At 48.5% G+C, this 23,762-nt stretch overlaps 1 protein-coding gene across 1 annotated transcript; it reads right to left on the bottom strand.

The window, feature by feature from the left end:
- Window positions 1-392: 392 nt before the first annotated feature.
- Window positions 393-22,309, bottom strand: ZNF274 (zinc finger protein 274; the record flags this gene model as incomplete). Its single annotated transcript, XM_082863075.1, has 7 exons — window positions 393-1,691; window positions 2,113-2,239; window positions 3,283-3,374; window positions 6,074-6,556; window positions 20,465-20,560; window positions 21,331-21,457; window positions 22,199-22,309. The coding sequence occupies 7 exons, from the start codon at window positions 22,307-22,309 to the stop codon at window positions 778-780; spliced, it is 1,950 nt and encodes a 649-aa protein (XP_082719201.1). The 3' UTR covers window positions 393-777.
- Between the last annotated feature and the right edge of the window lie 1,453 nt (window positions 22,310-23,762).

Below are 23,762 nucleotides of genomic sequence, written 5' to 3'. Positions count from 1 at the left end.
GTACAGAGGTTCCTGCCATGAGACGAGGGCATTGCTGGCCCTCCTGGTGACATCATCCACCATTCCCTTGGTTGATCATCCTCCAGCTCATCATCCAGGCTCCTCATATAATCCTGACAGATGTCCATTCATCTGAAGGAGGTTCGTGCAACCACCTGCCCTGCCACCCGCTGATCATGCTCCCAGAGCATTTCCTTCACCTGCCTCGGCCCCCACTCCCCTTATCTACCCCAGCACAACTTCCCAGGTCTACCCAGGGCCCACTCCTTTTGCTTTAACATTGCTTCTTTCAATCAAGTCATTAGTGAAAAAACATTTAATCAAATAGGTGGGAAAAAACACACAGATATCCTACCACAGAAATATATAGTTTATTTATCTAGGTTCTCTTTCAATCCTTGTCCATATGCATAAATACTTTACCACAAATATAATATCAGTGCACAGATTTTTTGGTACCTGGCTTTTTAAACAGATTATAAGCATTTTCAGTTTTCACTAATATCACTTTTAATAACCAACGAACAAACAAATTAAAATGGCAAATCAACTGAGCGAAAAATTAAATGTTTTTCCAACTGATGTATTCATTAGCGATACTCCCCACTGCTTTTCTTACTGACTTAGGTGCAGGGCGGTCTCCCTGGTCATCCTTTGGTCTTGAGAACTTCATCACTCAAGGCTTTCCACATTCAGTCCGGAATCTCAACCAGGCTCGCTCATGTGACACTGCAGGATCAGGCTGCAAAGGCGATGTCTCTTCACCTGGCTTGAGGGCTACGAGGTAGGCTGTTTCTTCTTGCATTTCACCCCGCTGTGCGTTTTCTGATGCCCTATCAGGTGCGAGCTCTGGGTGAAGGCCTTTCCGCACTTGTTACAGGTGTAGGGGCGCTCGCCAGTGTGAGTCCTCTGATGCCTGATGAGATGGGAGCTCTGGCGGAAGGCTTTGCCGCAGTCCTGACATGGGTAGGGTTTGGCCCCGGTGTGAGTCCGCAGGTGCTGGGAGATGGCCGAGCGGTCGTTGAAAGTCCTTCCACACTCGTGACACTCAAAGGGTCTCTCCCCAGTGTGAACCCTCTGATGCTGCGTGAGGGAGGAGCTCTGCACGAACGCCTTCCCGCAGTCCGGACACACGTAGGGCTTCTCTCCCGTGTGGATCTTTTTATGCACGGAGAAGTACCTGGGGTTCCGGAAGGTTTTCCCGCATTCGCTGCATCGGCACACCTGGCTCCCTTTGTGAATTCGCGTAAACGTGATCTGCTGAGTGCCCCGGGGTAAGGTTCTCCCACAGCTCCCGCTCTCCTGGTCCTTTCCCCTGCTGCAACTCTTCTGATGAAGTTTTACACAGGGGTTGTGTGTCGTCTTTTTGACCCTGGGGTCACGCTTGCGCAAGCGTTTTCTAGGAATGGCCTTCTGAAGGGAGATGCGGCTTGTGTCGGGACCTGTGCTTGCCTGGGGTTTGGGGCTTTCACCGGGTGGCTTCTGAGGGAGGGTTTTTTCCTGAGTGAGCACTACTGGTTTCAGCGCTGTGTCCAAGACCTCCGGGGCCCCAGCCTGCAAGATGTCTCCTGAGGTAGAGGGCTGGGTGTCATCCCTCGAGAATTCCTCCACTTTCAGGTGGCAGGCTGGCTCTTCCTCGGGTGCGTTGGGGTTTGGAGTTAACTGTTTGCTTTCCAGAGTAGTCTCCCACCCTGAAAGAAACACAAAGGTACAGACACTGTAAACAGAAAGTGCTAAAACGGGTCGACAGTACGACATAATTAAATGTCCAGAAGCTGTGTTTTCCAAGTACAGTCATGCACCCTGGGGAGGGAGACTGAAAGCAGTGAAGCAGCAAAGAGCGGCACACCGAGCTTGGGCAAGGGCTTGCGGGCATCTCCCAGCTCTGAGTCCCTGTTCTCATTCACCCTCAGGGTGGACAGCAAATCGGTCCTTCACTGGACCTGAGGCTGCTTCTGTTCTTACGAGCCCCACCCCTCCCAATGTACAGTGTCAGCTAGAGGCCCTGGACGGTGCAGGGGACTCGAGGGCATGTCCAGGGCCCAGAGAGGGTGTAAGCCCTGACTCAGAGCCCCCATGGCATCCCAGTCCCGGAAGCGTGGAGGGCCTTACCCACAGAGACCAGGTGTCCAAAGGTCTCCAGCATCACGTCGTGGTACTCAGTCCTCTGTGTCAGGTCCAGCAGCCCCCACTCCTCCCTGCTGAAGTCCACAGCCACGTCCAGGAAGGTCACTGGTTCCTGCAATGTCACACACCTTGTATTTCAGCAGAAGGGTCAGGGAGTCCTTGCTGGGGACAGAAGAGAGGCTGGCGGGGACATTCCGACAGAGCTCACTGTGCTGGGATGCCCCAGCTTTGGAGCTTTGCCTGGAAACACTGACTGGGGCCTGTAAAAAGTCCAATGGGTCTGCTCTCACAAAACCAGAGTCTGGGGCCCAGGCTGGAGGAAGAGCCCTACTTCACAAGGAACTACAGAGTGCCACAAACAAACCGCCTCTACCCTTTCCCCATGACTTCCCACCGGAGACCACCCCTCGGGCCAGCCTTGCACCTCCCTGGGCATACCCCATTCTGGAACAGCCCCTCCCCATGGGGACAGGGGTTGCCTGGGGCTGGGGTGGCTGCCTGGGCTGCACCGTGATGAGTCCTTTCCGAGGAGCTGACCAGCACTCCGGGAGGAAGAGGCTTCCCACCGCCCTCTGTCTGGATCTGGGAGGCATTTTGCCCAAAAGGGGCAGAGGCTGCTTGAGAAGGAAGAGGCTGGAGCCCCTGAATACAGTTGTGCCTGAAGCCTGCACCAGACCACTCATTACACGAGAGCTGATAAATTCACTCCTATGCTCAAGCCAGATGTAAGCCCCGACCAAGATCACACAGACACCATCACTGGCTGCTCTCTAAGCCTCAACAGTCAGCAAGACAGGGCCAGTCCTATTTCGTCTACACCCCAGCTCTGATGATTTTGAAGCAAATCCCAGGCTTTGTTTCAGTTATAAACACCCAGCTCTGCGTTTCTGAAGGATGAAGCCTCTTTTGTTCTAACTGGGATCCAGCCTTGATCTGGACGCCTGGGCCCGAGGCTGTGAACGCTTGGCCCCTCCCCCCTCTTCCCTCCAGATTTCCCGGCTCCTGGTCACTGTGCCCTGTCGTGGTCTCCAATGACACCACAGTCGCAGGAGGGCAGGCCTGCCCTTCACACTCAGCACTCTGAAAGGCCTGCCTGTGGGAGGCCTGCAGGGGATGCTGGGACCAGAGAAGGAAAGGGTGACACTCCCCACTCACCTCAGGCAGTGCCTTCACCAGCCTGGTGGCCATGTCCTCCTCCTGCTGAGCTGTGGTCTGGAGAGAGCTGGTGGGGCCCTGGGTGGGCAGTGCTGGGAAGAGACGGCAGCGCAGGGTTAGGTGGGGCAAGGACAGCCCACGTCTATCTCTGGGACCCATAACTTATCGTGCCCCTCATTCTTCTCTCAAAGCCTGTGTCCAAATCCCCATGTGTGTGACCACAGGGCACCACTGTCCCCACTGCGGGTCCCATCCACTCCCCCTCCAAGGACTGTTCCGGACCCAGTCCCTCCCCTGAAGTAGCTGCCTCACCTCCACGCTCACCTCAGCAGCTGGCCTCACACCTTCTCCTCAGAGACAAAGACCCCATTTCCGGCCTCCACGCCCTCCACCCCTTCATCCTTCCTTCCTGCTACACCACGGAGTGGGGAACTTCCCCTGGCCCCAGGACCAGACTCATTCCCCCAAACCCATCTTGATGCAAATTTTACCAAGTTTCTTCCACCTCAGAAAACAGCTCTGCCTGGCTTTATGGCCCCTCTTGACCATGGCTCTTCGATGTCTGACTTTCTTTATGTGTCCTCACATGGTCCTTGGGCTTCTATAATGATGACGCCACCCCACTATCAAGGAGGACACACGATGTGACCCAGGCTGGCCCAGCAGGCCGTTGCTTCCTCCTGGCCAAAATGACTGGATCAGGGATGAACATGGGCCCCCCAGCCAGCCAATCAGAACCAAAGGGGCATCTGTTGGAACATTTAGGAAAGAGAAATTCCATCCTGGGAGCCCCTACATGGAAACAGTGCCTTTGAGTGAAGCCATCAGAGGCCAGCAGAAGTATGATATAGCAGAGAGGACGAGTCCTGAAGATGAGTGGAGCTGCTGGGTCTAGCCATGCCTGTAGCTGGATCACCCTTGCACTTTTTCAATATATTGTCCTTCTCCCTTGGGCCACTCTGTGTAAGGCTTGTGGCAGTCATGCCCAAGAGGTTCAATGGACATGCTGACCACAAACGCAGGACTCATAGGGTTCCCTGGAAGGCCTCTTTTGTTGTCCCCTGTAACACTAATTGGTTTCATTCACCCCCAAGGTGTGAAACGGACTCACTGCCTTTCATCTCAATGAGCTCAACAACTGCCTCCCTGGCACCTATATTAGTTTCCTGGTGCTGCTGTAACAAGCTGCCATGCCAGTGGCTCAAAATAACACAAATTTGCTGTCTTACAATTACGGAGATCAGAAGCCTGACACAGCCTCGAAGGGCTAAAATCAAAGTGTTCACAGGGCTGCGTTCCTTCCGGAGGCTTCAGGGAGAACATACTCCTTGCTCCTTCCAGTTTTTAGAGGCTATGTAAAATACATTGCTCGTGACACTTTCGTTGTATCACCCCTGCCTCAGTTTTCACATCTCCTATTCTGACTCTGACCCTCCTGCCTGCCTCTCATAAGGACCCTCATGACATTGGGCCCATCCAAGTAATCCAGGATAATCCGTCCACCTCAAGATCCTTAACTTAATCACACATGCGAAATGACTTTTGCCATGTGAGGTTCCAGGGGTTCCAATGTGGATAACTTTGGGGCCCTCACCCTGCAGACAACAGCACCCCAGACTCGGTGCCTGTGGAAGAGACCACTCCCACTGCCACCTGCCCCTCTCCTTCCCCGCACCTGCTTCTCCAGGAAGCCCTCTTCTCTGAATCCCACCATCCAGCCTCAGATTCCCCCCTCCTCCTCAAGCATCAAAATCAATCAGTCAATCACGCATTCACTCAAGAAACATCTTCCAGGTACCCATCACAGACACAGAGAGCAGGGTCTGCGCTCCACGGAACTCAGCTTGAAGGACATCAAGCCTCATGGAGGCTGGCTCCCAAATACGTCCCGAACCTGTGCCGTCCCCCTGGCCCACCACCACCGTTACCCTCTCTACCCCACACCATCAAACACATGTTCATTTGTCAGACTCCCATCTTTCTTGCTAGATTGGAGGCTTGTTGAGCTCGGAAGTCCATGAGTCCTGTCTATCTCAGTCACCATTTTATCCACAGCCTCCACTGAGTGTATGATGTTAGAAGGCACACCAGGGGACTTCTCTGGTGGCGCAGTGGTTTAAGACTCTGCACTCCCAATGCAGGGGGCCCGGGTTCGATCCCGGGTCAGGGAACTAGATCCCACATTCATGCCACGGCTAAGAGTTCGCATGCTGTCACTAAGGAGCCGGCCTGCCACAACTAAGGAGCCTGCGAGCCGCAATTAAGGAGACAACCTGCCGCAACTAAGCCCCAGTGTAACCAAATAGTAAAATAAATAAATAAATATTAAAAAAAAAAAAAAAGAGAAGGCGTACCAGAAATACAACACCTGTGTGACTGATATTGATATAGCAGGGATCCCAGAGGGATGAAAATGAAGCACATTATCTGCTGGCTTCCATCAGAAATGTGTGGAGGGCTCATTAAAGAACGCAGTGCCAGGCCTCACCCAAGGGTTTCAGCAGCTCTGACGTGGGGCCTGAGACCTTCCATTTCCACAAAAGGGTCCAGAGAGGAAGCCATTCTCAGAGCCTTGGCCCAGGGGTAGTGACAGGTGCGTCAGCAAGCAAGTATCTAAAGCTCTGATTCATGAACTGGGGTTGGGCGGGGGGGGAAGCAGATGCCCTTGGTGTAGATGGAGTGGGCACCAGCCTTCCCCTACCCCTCCCAGGAAGCCTGGGGTTCCTTCGCCCCCACCCTCCAAGATGCCTTCACAGGAACTGCTGTCTCCCCAGTCTTCCACTGCACTCACCTTCCTCCTCAGAGATCCAGGTCACATCCTCCACCAGGACTACTGCCTCCTGGCAGTCCACTGGGTGCTGCGACTCCACCCACATCCGGAGCTTCCCGGGCAGCGCGCCCAGGAACTGCTCCAGCACCAGCAACTCCAACATCTGCTCCCTGGAGTGAACCTCGGGCCGCAGCCACTGGCGGCACAGCTCACGCAGCCGGGCCAGGGCTTCTCGGGGCCCTGCCACCTCCTCAAAGCGGAATCCCCGGAACCTCTGGCGAGCGGTCTCAGGGTCAGTTGGATGCTTATCCAGATGTTGAGTGGGCTCCCTGAGGATGTCTGGGCTCAGGCCCTCATCTTCAGCATAGAGGGCGCGGATCTGGGCATTCCGGGGAAGAGCCACCTCCTCGTTCAGTGTGAGGATTTCAACAACCTCGATCTTCATCAGGGGATTCCCAGCAGGAAAAGGATGGAACTGAGGGTCCAACTGAGCCTCAGGACACTCTGTAAGTCAAAAGCAGAGCAAGACACATGGCCAAAAAATGCATGAAAAGGCGAGCAACATGGTTAACCACCAGGAAAATGCAAGTCAAAACCACTGTGAAATACAATTTCACACTCTCTAGGATGGCTATTATCAAAGATGGGTGGCAACAACTGTTAGTGAGGATGTGGAAAAATTGGAACCCTTGTGCGCTGTTAGTAGGAATACAGACTGCTACACTACTTTGCAAAACAGTCTGGCAGCTCCTCAAAAAGTTAAACACAGAGTTATATCATGATCCAGGAGTTTCAATCAAAGAGAATTGAAACCATGTGTCAACACAAAAACTTGTACAAGAATGTTCACAGCAGCATTATTCATAATTGCCAAAAAGGGAAAACAACTCAAATGTCCATCAAATGATAAATGGACAAACAAAATATGGTCTAGTTATACAGCATGGATGAACCTTGACTACATTATGCTAAGTGAAAGAAGCCAGACACAAAAGGCCCCATACTGTATAATTCCATTTATATGAAATGCCCAATATAGGCAAATATATAGAGACAGAAAGCAGATGAGTGGTTTCCAGATGGGGGAACTGAAGGGCTTTGGGGTGATGGCTAAGGGATACAGGGTTTCTTCTTTGGGATGCAGAAACTGTTTTGAAGTTAGATCATACTTATGGTTGCACAGCCTTGTGAACATAGTAAAAACCAGTAAATTGTATACTTTCAAAGGGTGAACTTTATGGTATATAAATTATATCTTAACATAGAAGGAAAAAAAAAGACCAAGAGATAACAAGAATTGTTATGCTGTATATGCCTGCAGCCATGAGGGGAATAGAACCTGATCCCACCTCCATGGGGGCCAAGAACAAGGATGTCTGGGAAAGGCAGGGACGCTGGGTCTTGTCATAGAGTCCACAGAGCATTTGCTGAACAGAACTCCAGGATGGTCCTGAAATGCTAAGGGAAGCTCTCTATAATTCCAAGAAGAAATGCTAATTCTAAATGACTTAGAGGTTTAAAAAAATAAATTAAAAAAGTAAATAACACAGACTATGATTTATTTTTGGTTTGATTTCTGTTTTATAGAGTTTTCTTTTTGACCCCAAGCCAATAATCTCCAATCAGAACCTTCTCCTTTTTTCCACTATGAATCTTCCCTCTCCCAGCCTGCCTTAGTCTCTACCAAACATAAGGGACGGTGGCTGACCACCTTGCTAGGGTGGGCTCTGAGGAAGTAGCCTCTGCATGTCCTCCTCTGAGTGGTCTTTATTTCCACAACACTCACTTCCTAGCAATGTGGTAAATGATGAAATAAAACTGGAAGACACAGGTAGTGTTAAAACACAGGTCAAGAAAATTGTGAAAGATTCCCATGTAAGCATTAAAAAAATTAATACACTGGTTTTAGGGGGATTATGACAACATAGAAATGTTCCTGTCACATGAAGTAAAAAGCAGAACAGGAAATTACTATTGAATGAGTCCCCCTAAAACCAATTCCCCTGCCGAGTTTATGATTAACCTCTGTTATCCAAAACTTTATCCCCTTTCTTGTCCCTGCTGATCTCAATCCTGTGCTAACTGAACATCAATCAACCAGTGTCAGATGACCAATACTGCTGTGATTGACAACATCATTAAAGTACAAATTCAAGTTATCTCTTCACGGTAATATGAGCTAACAGATCCTGGAACCATGGACCACCTAGCCAGAGAATCCTAAACCAGAGACATGATGACTTCTGAAACCACGATTAAGTAATGTCACAAAACGATGATTAACCCTAGACTCTCAGTTCTTCCTTTAAAACACTCCTAACTCAAAGACCAAGTTGGAGTGGATCTGAGACTTGTCTCCACGCAATAAACTCTTAGTTTGCTGCAAACTCCTGCTGTCAGAATTTGGCTTTCTATCCCTGGAGCACAGGAGCAACTTTGCTCACACTACTGTGGGAGTAATTACAATTGCGTTAGAAAAAAAAAAAAAAAAGACTCAGGAAGCGATTAGGAGCAGCGGCTCCCTGCATACGCTGCCTCTGTGCTTTTCCTCGCCGTCTGCGGCCCCCCAAGCACCTGCCACATCGTCCACCGGGCGCACTTATCAGACAGCGTGGGCTGCTGGGGAGCTGGCTTTAGCTGAGTCCGCGGAGCGCGCCCGGCCCCTCCTCCAAAGGGTGAAGCGGGAAAAAGCCCATGCCCCACCCACCCCGACCCTGAAGCCTCACTCGCTCCTCTCAGAGCTCCAGGAGCGCGGGGCCGCGACTTCCGGCCTGGACGGAAGTGCGTCAGGCACTCTCCTCACTACAATTCCCGGGAGCCTCCACGCCGCGGACTTCCGGCCCCGCCATGTTGAGGGTTTGGGTTAGCCTGAGGCCCTTGGCAGGATGGTGGCTACTCGGCTAGTGGTGGGGCTGTCGCCTCTGGCCTCCACTCGCGTTCTCTCCCGGCCTCCCCGGCGACGGTGGACGCGTCCTGGGGCGACGCCGACGCAGCCTCCACACACACCTATCCGAGCTGCAGGTCTTCCCCGTTGGGTGACGCGGGGTGAGGGGAGCGCGGCCGCTTTCCCCGAGAGCAACGACCACCCAGGTTCCCCACCCACTTTCCTCCCCCGCCCCCACATTCTTCCCCTGTCTCCTTACGGCTTTGTCTTCCCTTCTCGGAAATTCCTGACTACACACTTCGGGTCGGCGGCGGCCTCCACGGACCTCACGGGCGTCGCCCGTTGCTGGCGCGCTATCCGAGTGAGTCAGCTCGGGGTCAGGAGTCGCCCAGTGCCGGGTGGGGCCGCCCCGCCACCCCAGACTGGCCTTGGGCGCTCCAGGGTTGAAAAACAGGTCCTGGGCCATACTGCGGCTTATCGGCCGCTGCCAGTCACTTCTTTCCTACGTTTAAAGTGACTTTTTCCTTGATAAAAATCATGGCAGGCATTTGATCTCTCACTTCTAACCTCTTCCCCCCACTTCCTCCCAAATAAGGTTTTGAGTCAGTTTCGTCGGGAGGCTTGCCCGCCCAATTCATACCTGCGTTATCTTGAGCATTTAGTTCCCTTCCTGTTCCTTGGGATTTCCGGCGGGTAATCCCCACCCCCCGGTCATTCTTGATTTGAAAGCGTAGTTCACTTTTCTTTCACTTACAGCTCTTAACAGCTCTTAAGGCTTGGTTGGAATTTCTCTCTGAGGATAACTTGGGAGATAGGAGTTTATACCGGAATCTCAGCAACACTGGCCTGAGAAGCAGCCCCCACAAGGGGTGGGCGTGGGGCTCCCTAGCGGCTCCGTGTTGGGCCACAGGCACCATTTTGAGCAATAATCACGCATGACATTTAAGAACAAACTTAATTTTCCGTATTGCTTCATAGCTTTTTAAATTCTGACATTTCCGTTTTGTACTCCTTGGTTAATCAGAGGAATTTTTATTTAATGCTTTCTCCTTTAAAAAAACCACGTTGGGTCCTTTTTATTCTACTTCATCCCCTCCGTCCCCACCCCTTCTCCTTTAATCTTGATCATATATTTAGTTCCTCTTATCCTCGGGAGCACCAGGGTGTTTTCTTAGAATCTTGCATTGAATGCTCACTGAAAATGTTTACAGTTTTAAACTGTAGAGCCTGTCTGGGCTTGGATGTCAGGAACTCTGCCGATGTTTTTGGCGCTGAGATTCCAGTGTATCTGCCTTCCCCCTGCTGTAGCAGCCCTTCAGGCGGACACTGGTTCTGCAGTTGTCATAAAGCACCTACAGGGTGCTCTGCAGTATGTGAGATGGCCACAAGCCTCTAAACCCATGGGTAAATGTCATCCTAGGCACCTCAGTCCTCTAACCGTCTCATCTCTTGGACCACTCCCCAAAACCTCTAAGGTAATCCTTACGGCTGTCCGTTCCAGAAAAGTATTCGCCCCACTTGACAGCTGTGTTTACCAGCTAACAAGGCTAAACTGGATCCCCACCTCACTGAGGCAGGGCTGGCTGACTCACCCACTTTCCCACCTACCTGCCTGGGGCTGCATAAAATTATCCCTATCAGCTGCAGCTCCAAGTACTGGCTTTCAACCCACCAGCTGAATAACCCTGGGGGGAATTTAGTCCCCTCCCCTGCAACTCCCCTATCTAGCTAGGGGGCTATTACACAAATTCACTGAGCCTTTGGGCAAGGGGCTTAATTCTTCTGGGCCTCAGTTTCCCCTAAGTCCTAAGTGCTTAGGGACCCAAAGCCAGTACTGCATGAACAATAGTAAAGGCTGATGGGAGCTGCTGTTTTCTTCTTCTAATTACCGTTTTCTACTCTCATGTTCTCTCTGCTGCTCCTTTCCAGGTAAGCTGTCTCCTTCATAGTGCCCACGTGCCCACTTTCCTAGGGAACGCGGACTGATTAACCAGGTACACTAGGGCTACCAGTCCACAAATATAATAGTAACTAATTACAATGATCTTTTACCAGCTTGTTGGGGGGCGGGGGCAGGGTCAGCTCCCCTCATCCCTGTTGCATACTCCCCTGTCCTTCTTCCTCCTTGTCCAGGATGCCCCCAGCTCTCACCCTTTCTCCTTTCCCCATCACTCTCTTCAGCTCTGCTGGGCACCCTGCTATATCGCCTTCTAAACGTGTCTCCCCCACTGCACCGCTAAGGCTGCTAACTGGGTCTCGTGCATTGGAAACCCCTAGGCCAGATCCAGAGGAGGATCTGCCAAAGCTACTTATGACGATCTTTACATCAGTCAAAGTCTTTGAATCAGTAACAGTAGCTACCATTTCATGAAAGCCCCCCAGGACCTGGGCTTTTACACCACCACAGCCCCACTAAGCAATAGCGTCCAACCTTTACACAAAAGAAATCCAAGCTGGGAGAGGATAGGAACCTGCCCAAGGCCACACACTGGGGAAGGGAGCAGCTGGGATCCAAACCCTCTTCTTTTATGCCCTTTACACCAAAGAGGGCTTCACACAGCAACTATCTTACTTTTCCTCAAACGTGCCCAAATGTGTCTTATCCAGAAGTCATTGCACTTGCCTGATAGTCTCTCCTAGCATCTCCACCTTGATCTCCTTCCCCATCCAGCTCTCAGCTCTGATGTCATCGTCTCAGAGCTATCTTCCTGCCCAGTTCTAAACTAGTATTGCCTACCCATGCTTCCCCACTCCTTGATAGATACCCTATTGTTTCATTTTTCTTCATAGCACTGATTGCCACCTTAAAGTATCTGACTCACTAATTTCTCTCTCCACCTTCTCTAGAACAGCACTGCCCAGTGGAACTTTCTTTGGTGAAGGAAATGTTCTAGATCTGCACTGTCCAACACAGTAGCCATTAGCTGCAGGTGACCAGTGAACATTTGAAAGATGGCCAGTGCAACTAAGGAACTGACTGGTAAGTTCATTTTAGTCGGTTTACATTTAATCAGCCACAAGTGCTAGTGGCTACTCTAGAATGAATGTAAGCCCAGTGAGACAGGGGGCCTTTCCACCCTGTTCATCGTGGTGACCCACCCCTATAACAGTACTTGGCATTTTGGCAGGTGCTCAAGCAGTATTTGTTGACACAACACAGCTACTAAGTGCCTTGGTGAACGGTTCACCAAGACATTTGGGCCTTTTAGCCTTATGTCTGGATTTACCCATATTTCAAATTTCAGGAAATCTCACTGGCACTGTTGAGTGTCCCATCTGAAGTTACCATGGGAGGATGGCTGTTGCTACAAAGTTCCCATCTTTTACTTAGGAGCCTAAGCAGGCCATGGGGTAAGAGGACACTTGGTTTGCACCCCACCTGCTTCTTCCCAGACCAGCCAGGTCAGGGACTTGCATTCATGCTCCCACAGCAGCACTTCTGTGGAGGACTTATAGGACTTAAGAAAGGGACTTCACACACTTCTAGCCTTTGTAAGCTCTCAAAAGAAGTTAGTGCTTTTACAGTACTTACTTAAGTCTTCCATGGCACTCTAACATAACTTTCTCCAAATAGAGCCTGCTCATTAACAGTTTATTCTTAGGTTCCATTTCAAAAAAGTATCACTCACAAAATCTATCCTCTATCTGTGTTAAATTGGTTATTCCTGGTATAAGCCAGAGCTATTCGCTTCTGTATTTTGCAATCTGTTGCAACTGCTCAACTCTTATAACTATTTCAGAGGATTAGCTTTTTTTAAAAAAGGTGTTAATTGTTACAAGCTACAAATATTTCCTCCTTTTCAATATTTTTCTCATTTTGTGCTTTGGTGAGAACGATGCTATGTATACATTGCAGAAGAACCTGTTAACATAGCACCCTGTGTTGTCATTGAGTAGCTCATGTTCCATGGAAACTATCTTTTAACAGGAAGCTGGAAAATATTCACTGCCCAGGTCAATATAGAAACACAACTAACTGGCCACTTTGTTCTAAGAAAAAGTTGGTTTTTACATTTCTCCTGGGACCAATTTTGCCAACTTTACACTTTTCCAGAAATCTTTCCATCTTATTGTTGGTTCATTCCTGTACTCCACAAATAATTACTGAGCACCTACGTTGTGGCAGGAACTGGTGACATAGCAGGAAGAAGACAGTCGTTTCCATTTTATAAGCATAGTTACCGGCAGCACCTCTAAAAATGGAAAGTCACCCTCCCACCCAGTTTCCTTCTTGGGAGACAGTTACATTCTATCAGTTTCTATATTCTCCCAATGATAACCAATTGACACATTCATACTTGGTGTGTGTATAGTTTTAAGGAAAAAAAACCCATGTACATCTATATATGTGAAGATATGTATGTTAAAGATATATATTTTAAGAAATACATATTTCTTGGAGATTGTTTCATATCAGTACATAGAGCTGGCTTATTCTTTATAACAGTTGGGTAAAGTACTATAATGAGAACTACATGTATTGCTGAATATCTGAATAGAGTTTCTTTTCCCTGTATAGGTTTTTAGTTTGCCTTTTATTTATTCTGTCTATCCAGAAAATGGGCTTTTTTTCTTCTTCTTTTCTGACTCATTTATTCCTGCTTTTATCTTATTTTCCCTCAGGACTTTTGGAAGTATTTTTTCGCCAAAAAAAGGTTTGAGTCAAATGCTTAGTTCATTTACTTTCCTTCTTATTCAATTAACAGTTAAAGCACTTCAGGCTTTGAAATTACTCCAGGGATTGTATCTGGACACCAGAGAGAGTGGTCCCCAGATAAAAGGATTAAGATTACATGGTCCTAGAGAACACATAGATGGATGATAACAGAGAACATAAAGTATTCTTGAATAAAGACTGCACAGTATGTGACCACACCCTGATAGGCTGGATTCCTGCCAAAACATGTTTGATGGTCACTCAAGATTGTAGACTTTTGCACCGTCCCCAAGGATGTGACCCTCTCAAAGTTCTTTGTAGCAGTATCTTAAGATTTCCCTTTATCATCCCTTACCTACTCTCTTGTCTCAGAGCCTGGCCTAGTCTTCAGAGTCTCCTCTTTGAAGATTCCCTCTTGTCTCTTGAAAATTTTCCAACCATTTATTCTCTCAACAGTTTCCTGAGCTAGAAAGTCAGTCATTGTCCTAGAACTGGGGACTTACAAGGGGAACTGAAATAAGGATGCATGCTCTCACCCATGCTACTTAACATCTGTTCTAGATGTTCACATCAGATAGATAATAGAACCCAAATTGGAAAAACAGAATGTTTTACTATATATTTGTACAGTTGACCCTTCATGTCTGACTATACTACGCCACTTTATTTTCTTTTTAAATATGGAACGCTTCATGAATTGTATGTCATCCTTATGCAGGGGCCATGCTAATCTTCTCTGTATCGTTCCAATTTTAGTATATGTGCTGCCAAAGCGAGCACTGTACTACACCATTTTATATAAGGGACTTGAGCATCTACGGATTTTGGTATCCATAGGAGTCTGAAACAATCCCCCATGGATACCAAGGGATGGCTATCCTTACGTGATCAAAGTTTTGCAGAGTTCGCCTTCCTTATGACCTATCTGACATAAAAACAATGAGACATTTCATTTATATTATTAAGTGTGGTTCTTTTCAGTGTAAGTTTTTCTGTTGTTCTGTCAAATAAGGTGAGAGCTAAGATTAATGATTTGCCTGTGCATATTGCATTGAGAGTCTACTCTCATATGAGTCCTCTGATCTGAACACAATGAGGACTCCTACTGAAGGGCTTCTTGCCAGTGGGTTCTGTGACTCCTGAAACCTTCCTAAGACTAATTATTTTCTCAGACACTCTCCAGTATGACTTCTATGATGCTGAAAAAGAGAGCTATTCATGAAACCTTTCCATAGCAATCATGTTCCCATGATTTCACAGTTCTCAGATATAATTATTTGGTATAAGAATTTTTCCAAATTGAACAGAACTGGAACTTTTTGTCCAGTATGAATTCTCTCAAATCAGACTATATCAGGCCAGAAGCCTTTCCTGCTATGATTATATTCCTGAGATTTCTTCCATGTTTGAGTTCTCATGTTGAAAACTCACGATGAAAAGGATTTCCTCCATTCAGGGTCTCTTGTGTGAGCTTTCTCTTAAAGGCTGAGCTGAGAATAGGCTTTCTCACACTAGTCTTGTTCTTGAAAGAATTATCCTTTGTATAAAACAATTGATTTCCTACATCCCGCACATGTTGGTTTTATATAGCCCATGTGAGTCCTCTCAGGCTACACAAAGGATGAAATCTGGAGAAGAATTTCCTTCTCTTCCTCCCAACAAAAAAATCTTCTTGTACAAGCTATTTTTTTCTATTGATGTTTGCACTAATTTGAGAGTTGCCACGTTCATATTTGCAGGGCTCTTCTCCTGCTTAAATTCTTAACCAGTCAAAAAAAGTTAAATATCCTTCAGGCTTTCCTACAATCATGACCTTCAAAATAGTGTCTTTATTGCTTTCCTAATGTTTAAATCTAGATTATGTCTCAAGCTTTCCACCCAAACCACACATATAGTAATACTTTCTTGAAGAACACTGAGTGAGAAGGTGGAAGATTTGAGTGCCATCAAGTATTTCTCCACATTCCTTATCTTCATAGCATCTCTTCAAATTAGTGCCTTCTTGAAGATGAATACCTGTCTTCAGCATTTATCTAGTCTCCCTTCTACTTCAACCAATGCCTATGCTGCCATTTTTACTGTCATGGAGAGCTGAAGACATGCAAAATGAGCTGCATCAGAGAGGCCTAGCTTTCATTCAGTTCCAGTTCTCTGCACTGAGGAGAGGCACAGCTACATTAGTGCTGGGAGAAAGAGACCACTGCAGGAGATGAGAAGTTCTCTTAATAGTAAAGCAGGCCATTCCAAACACCTATGATTCCCATGTTTTATGTACTGCCTCAAGAGGAGGTCCAGGCAGATACATTCAGCTGGCTTTACAAACCTCTACCTGGGTGTTTCTAAGTCCCCTCTCATTCATACTTCATTAACAGAACCAGTCAAGACATGGGAGAGTTCTAAAAACATTTGGATCTAGGTGAAAGCTATTAGGTAGTTCTTTGTACTAGTCACTAACTGTTTACCTAAAATTATTTCAACATAAAAATAAAAACCAAAGAAAACCTCTATTTCCACCCTTCAAAAGTCTCTGCCTTTATCAGACTTAACCATGTCAATGACTAATGCCAAAAATTCCAGGGTCGTAATATCGCTGTTATTGTATTTTTAAAATGAAATACTGATACGTTAAAAAAATATATATATAGTAAATACATATGTTACAAAGAATAGTCACAGGAAATCCCTTGAAGCTTTCACCTATGAGCAGTTCTTGGCACCTTCCTTTCCTTTGCTCTCTTGGGTCAATTACTCAGCTAGCCCCACTGAATCCACCTACGAATGGGGAGGAGCCAGCTCCTCCCCAACCCTGCTGCTATGCTGTCAGGCCAGGTATTGCCACCTCTTCCCTAGATGCTACCACAGCCTGCTGCCTGCTTCCGTCTGTGCCCTTCCATCTTCACAGAGTGAGCTGTGAAAAGCACACCACACACGTACTCAATGAAAATCAAACCCCCTTCACAGTGGAAGCGCTGTGTGCTCTGCCAAACTTAACTTGCACGTCAGTACACCTCGGTTACCTCCTCCCAGCCCAGTGGGTGACTTTCCATTCCCAGAATGTGCCATGCCTGCTCCATTCTCACAGTAACCCCAAGTGGTGTTTGTATCTGGAAGCTCTTCCCCACCAGTCTTCGTCTGCTGACTTTCTTTTCTTCAGGAATCGGCTTAAATCTCACCCCTGCATTGTCACCTGACCAACTCTTCTAGAGTAATTCCCCATTGCTCCCTACTTTACACCATGTTTTCTTCTCAGTACTTACCACTGTTTGTGTTTACACAGTTATATCTATGTAGCGTGTTTGTAGAAGGCTGTCATCTATTAGACTAAGGAGTCTACAATGGCAGGGATTATGTTAGGTCTTTGGCTTACTACCTAAGTGTACAGTTTTTTGTTTTTGTTTTTATACTGCATAGGACACAAGAGGCCTTCCACAAATATTTGTGAAGTAAAGGGGAAGCAGTGGAAGAAAAAAAATCACATAAAGGACTCTTTGTGACACAGCAGAAACGTGTTAAGCACCTATCACCTCAGGCCTAGCCTGCAATTGTTCTGGTAAGCCTCCCTGCACAAGGTCTCTCGTTCTGGAGCACCACCCCTGAATCTCCTGTCACCTGTCAAGCCAGCTCCCCTGAGACGTGCAGAACCATAGGCGCCCAATGCCCCCCGACAGCAGCTAGATTTAGGAAACTACTAGACCATCCAAAATTGCATGCCTGGGAGGTTTGCCCACATGGGACTTAAGTTCCAGAGAGGATGAGACACAGACCTAAGCCAGAGCCACAAAGATGGGAAGAGACCTTAGGAGGCTGGATCAACCGGGGGGAAAGAAACCATGTTGGGTGAATACAAAGTGCTTGTGTTGCTGGGGACCTTCCAGGTAAGGTTTGGTTTAGTGACCTGTGCTCATGGTTAGAAGGGAGGTTTTCACTGTAGAGAATGAAAGGAATGACGTGAATATGGAAAAGAAAAAATATTAATGTTGAGCCATCAGGCTAACAAAGGAGTCCAGGAAAGGGGGACAAAGAGTCAGTGAAGACTCTAGTCTATGTTGTGGCAAACAGAAGGTCATCACCAAAGATGGGGCCAGGTGCAGGCTTCACAGCTGAAGACTGCCAGGTTGCTCCGAAGCCACTTGCATGAGAGCAGAGAACAAAGGCGGGCAGAACACCCAAAGTTCTCCTTATAAAGCCAGTACACTCTGATACAGAAGTGTCCAAAAATAACAAACAAAAAGAAGAAAACCACCTACATCCCCAACCTAATTTATGAATATTGATGCAAAAACCCTAAAAAAATAAGTTAACAGACACCAGCAACACATTACAACAAGGGCACTTCTATGATTATGTCACTGTTAATTGTCAAATGAGAAAATCCCCATGGTCGCTTTGGAGGGGGGAAATTGGGGCTATTACTAATTTTCATTTATTAGAAAGGGTGAGGTGACTATTTCTTTATCCAGATAAAAACTGATTTGAATCACAGAATCCAGCAACATGCTTGTCAAAACCTAGAGACTTGCCCTTTTAAGTCTAAGACCGGATACTCAAATCATCACACTCTCAGCCCAGTGTTTTGGAAGTACCAGATATGATGAATGCAATTACATGATCGTGCAAATGAAGTAAAATAATACAACTGCCTCCTCCTTTATACTTGCCAGTAAGATGACTTTGTACTGAGAAAATTAGTGAGACTCTAACAAAACTGTTACAAATAATAAGAGAATTTAGCAGCATGACAGGTTCATCTGCAACAACTAAGGAAGACTGCAAGGGATGATTAACCTGAGCAGATTAACAGCAACTACAGTGAACTCCCAGCAGCACTTGGAAGGCCTGACTAGCACAGTGAGGTAAGCACATCTCTCTGTACACCTGTGCCAAAACTCAACTGAGACCAGTTCTGCATCAAGGAATGTCTGAATCCAATCAAATGTAAGACACCTTCTAACAAGATTTTCTCAATGAATCCTGACAAGCTGATGGTGAGTTCATTTGGTTGAAAACAGATGTGTTGTTTTTTTTAAATAATGAGAGGAACTACCATTTATCCAAGTTTGTTGTAAAGTTACAATAAGTACAGCAATATGGTGTTTACTCAGACACTGACAGAGACCATGGGAGCATAAGGGGCCAAGAAGGCCTGCACATGGTGATGACTATGGGAATTAAGTCTGTGATAAAGACGGCGTTTCCAATAATGAGAAGAACCAAGTCAGAAAACGGTGTTGAAAAAACTTGTGCCCCACATCATATACACAAGGAAACCCAGTTATAGGAAACAGCTACCCCCCCACAAAAATACCAGAATTGACAAAAGTATTGGTACAACTTGCCTATGTATGACATGAAACCTAGAATAGGAGTAAAGACAGATTTGAAAGAAAAAATATCTGAAATCATAAAACTTCTTTATGGAGACTAAATAAAGGTAAAAGATAAATGTTGGGGCTTCCCTGGTGGCGCAGTGGTTGAGAATCTGCCTGCTAGTGCAGGGGACACGGGTTCGAGCCCTGGTCCGGGAAGATCCCACATGCCGCGGGGCAACTAGGCCCGTGAGCCACGGCGACTGAGCCTGCGCATCTGGAGCCTGTGCTCCACAACAAGAGAGGCTGCGATAGTGAGAGGCCCGCGCACTGCGATGAAGAGTGGCCCCCGCTTGCCACAACTAGAGAAAGTCCTCGCACAGAAATGAAGACCCAACACAGCCATAAATAAATAAAAAGGCCAAGCATTTGAAGCCCTTTAAAAAAAAAAGGTAAATGTTGGACTGGTATTTGCAGTATTAACATCCATAACATATAGTATATAGAGTCCTCCTGACCACACACACACAAAAGACAAACCAAATAGGAAAAGGGAAAATACATAAACTAACAAAAGCAAAAATACAAATGATCTGTAAACTTATGAAAATACGTGCAACTTCATGAGGGAAATATGAACTAAACTGAACATATCTTTTCCCATCAGATCTGAAAATCTTAAAAGAGGACTCTAAATCGCTGGTATCTTATGAAAAGGAAAAGCTCTCATGTTCTTGAGCAGCTATATGTATTTTAAAAGATCTTAGCAGTTTGTTGCTACCAGATTTTTTCACTTACATCTTGGTTGATTCTAAGTTCCATTTCTAGAAATCCTTACCTACAAAAAACCAACTTGAGTGCAAAAAAAAGTATGCGAGGAAGTTTTTTGCAACAACTTGAATGTCCATCAAGAGTGAAAAAATCAGGGCTTCCCTGGTGGCGCAGTGGTTGAGAGTCCGCCTGCTGATGCAGGGGCCACGGGTTCATGCCCTGGTCCGGGAAGATCCCACATGCCGCGGAGCAGCTGGGCCCGTGAGCCATGGCCACTGAGCCTGCGCGTCCGGAGCCTGTACTCCGCAATGGGAGAGGCCACAACAGTAAGAGGCCCGCGTACCGCAAAAAACAAACAAAGTAAAAAAATCAAATGTGGACTACATTTGCATTTGTTAAAATGAATGATGCAGACCTGTCTGCACTGAGTATGGAAACACCTCCCAAAACAAACATATATCCATAAATGTAAATGTATCTAAAAAATCTAGCCAGAGACACACACCAGTTACTGGAGATGACAGGATGGAAGGGCAGTTAGACAATGAGTGAAGCAGGGTGAGGGAGCCCCTGTTGCCAACATGGCACCGGCAACAGGTTCATGTTCATGTTCAACCAAGCAGTACACCCTGATTCTGAAGCCAGAGGAAAATGCAGGGCTTGATTCAGCATGTCTGCAGCTACTCATCACAACACCCCACTGGGGGTTTTCCCCATCCACCTCCTTTTCTAAGACACTAGTTCCTCACTAACCAGGACTCCCGTGCCAGGACTCCCATGTGCCTGGTTCTCACCTGAAAAGGTGTCTCGAGGAATTCCTCTCTCCACCGACCAGAGCTCTTCCTCCTCCTCTAACTGAGATACCACATCTGGCTTGGAAAGCTGATGTTCTGCCCAAGGGAAAAGAGACAGTGCTTGGGGCGGGGGTCTGTGTTTGGGAGAAAATACTTTCCTGCTGTAGCAATTCTGTCCCTGTGTTCTCCCCTGCTAGGGCATGACTTCTGGTCTAGGGCAGTGTTAATAACCCTACCCATCCCATTTGCCAGCTGCTTGCTTTTCTGGACTCCTTTGCCAGTAAAGGAGGCACTGGGACCTGGTTTTGGCCAGCAAGACACAAAGGGAAGTTTGTCAGCTGGGGGCCTAAGGCATTTTTATTTTTCTTTGTATGACAGCTGTAGAAAGAGAACTAGCCAGGGTTGCCGTCTCTCCTTCTTTCTGCCTTGAACATGGACATGATGCTTGGCATCACGGCCATGCATATACTAACCTAAGAATGGAAAACTTCACGCTAACCATGGAGAGATGGAAAGGATGAGGGTCTCTGATGATACTCCTGAGCTGTCAGACACAGACACCCCGTCCTGAAATTCTTGTTACAAACACAGTAAACATCCACTGCGGCATCTGGAAACATTCCTGATAGACCCACCTCCCTGGTAATTCAATGCCTCTGACGGATGGACTAAGTAAAGCTTCAGAAGTTATATGTGAAATTGCCCTTTTCCAATGGGTACAAAGTAAAGCCCTCTCCCTCAGGCTCCAGGGCCTTGACATTTGAACTCGGATCCCTGCAGGCTGAGCCGAAGCAGACACACACTTCAGAGGCACCACATTCGTGCTGCAAAGCGCAGATCTTTATTGACACACAGGCCATCCTTACCCACTGAGACAAGGTTCCTGTAGTTCTCCAGCAACACCTCCCTGTACAGGGACTTCTGTTCGAGGTCCAGCATTCCCCACTCATCCGGAGTAAAACCCAGGGTCACATCTTCAAAGATCACTGGTTCCTAAAACCCACAGGTGCGTGCTCAGCCAGGGCCTGTTGTCACCCATGCTGACAGGAAGGGGGGTGACTGGGCACATGCAGGCACAATCAGCACGGTGGCCTGAGCATTCCAGGTGTGTCTCTCATGAGTTCCTGCATTTGTCTGAAACAGCAAACCCAAGCTTGACCCTATCAGGTCACAGCAAGGAAGACAACCCATGAGGCTGGAGGTGGCTTTTCATTCTCTGAAAACCTCTCCATTTTTTGTCGACCTGGGGATTCCAACATTTGTATCAGTGTGTATACCTCCTGCTAGGAGATTGTGTGAGCTGAATGATCAAACCCCAGCCTTCAGCCCCCACCCACTTCCCATACTGCTTCTACTTCCTTAACCTGTCAAGGATTCATCCTCAGCTCTCTTCTCTCAGGGACTAAGCTCTAATGCCAAAGTACTGTTTAAATATAAGCCTGATCCCTGCTTAGACCTGACAATGCATACCCCCATCCCACCCCCAGTTTAAACGGTAAATTAGTATCCCCCATACTTGGACCTCTATTCTAACCACTCCCTTGGAAAGTAACTTGTTATCACTCCACTCACTAGGGTCTCTTCTTCCCATCCACTCCCCCTCCCCTTCCCCTTCCCGAGATGCTACGGGGCCCGGGGGCATCTCAGGGAAGGTGGTGTCCCACCATCAGCCCGCCACCCCCGCTCCCAAATCCAGGGGTAGACTCAGAAACTCATAAAGAAGCCTCTACTCACACGGAACCAGGCCGTCGGAAGCCCGGTGGCCATACCTTCCTCTTCCTCAACGTGTCTCGTGGGAGTGGGCAGAGTCCTGAGAAGGTCGAATTTGGGAGGTGGGAGGGGCATGAGCGCTACGCCAAGGCCCCCCGCCCCTCTCGGCCCAATCAACAGGAAATGACAAGTCCATTCCCCACCTCGGAAGACGCCCTAAAGGAATGTCTCCACCTGCTCTTGAACACGCAAAGGGACGGTTTCCCACCTTCCTCACCGAGAGGGAATCGCCCCCCGCCCCCGTCTGCCCGCAAGCGCCGGGAGGGGGTGGCCCCGCCCCGCGTCCTCTGGGCCCCGAGTCCCCGACTCCCACTGCCCCTAAAGGCCACACGGCGGAAGGACGGCAGGCGAGGCTGGCTCTGGGCTGCTACGATTGGTATGGTAGGGGCCGCGGCTCGGCGCTCCCCGCGGAGCGGCCCTAGAACTGAGCCCCCGACGGGCGCAAGTTTCCCGCCGCACTCACCCCGCGCGCAGCGCACAATGGCGCCCGTCGGCCCGCGGCGAAGTGCGTCAGCGCGCCGGCCTGGACTACAGCTCCCAGGCACCCCCGCGGCGCAGTGCGCCCCACCTAGCGGGCAGCGGCCATCTTGGCCGGCCAACTCGGGGCGGCAGGCGAAGCCCAGGCAGGGGAGAGCGCCCTCGGCGGTCCCGCTGGGCAGGAGGAGGCCTTGGGAGGGGCAAGTCAGGCCGCTGGGCCACAGCACCTGGGTGGGCGACGACGCAGGCCGGGAGGGATCCACACCCTGCCACGAGGGCTGCTAACGCATGGGACCGGCCGGAAGTGGATAAAGGGAAGCTTGGGAGGGGCAGGGCCGGAAGTGCTGAGGGGCGGGGCGAGCTTCTGCTCACACCCAACGTAGGGGGAGGCGAGGCGGGCCGGAAGTGCGGAGGGGCGGGGCTAAAGTCTTGCCAAGTTCTGGGAAGAGGGCGGTGCTAAAGGTGCGTCCACGTCTAATGGAGAGGAAAAAGGGGCGGGTTGGGAGGGTGGGAAATGTTCTGGAGACGGGACTGAAATCAGCCAGAGGTCCTGGGAGGAAAAGAGGGACGGGCCTGCCCCAAAGTGTGCAGAGGTTGAGACTAAATGTCCTCCAGGCCCAGGGAGGGGAGTGGGGGTCAGGACTGTCTACTCAAGTTGTGCGAAGGGCAGGGTTAAGTGGACCCAAGACACAGGGATGGGGGCGTGACTGTTGTCTACGGTAAACCAGAGCTAGACGGAAGTTAAAGCGGTGAAAGTAGATTTTATTCAATAAACTATTGCAACCGGGGAAGGGAGACTCCAGTGTAGAACTGAGATCAGTTCTGAATACAACCAGAATAAGTGGGGATTTATGGCCTAGGATTGGGGGAGTGGGATACTGGTGGATAGAAAATGAAGAAAAGGAGACATCAAGTCTGGGGGGATTCTGGCTGAACCAAGATAATAGGCTTTTTTACTGAAGGCAGGCCCAGGTGATGGGATATCACCTGGGATAGAGAGTGGGGATGAGGAGTTTGATCAGATATCAAGAGTAAGGAATTCGTGATAAAC

The sequence above is a fragment of the Leucopleurus acutus genome, assembly GCF_964270905.1.
Source record: "Leucopleurus acutus genome assembly, chromosome: 20".
NCBI lineage: Eukaryota > Metazoa > Chordata > Mammalia > Artiodactyla > Delphinidae > Leucopleurus > Leucopleurus acutus.
This window is presented reverse-complemented; position numbering and strand designations above follow the sequence as displayed.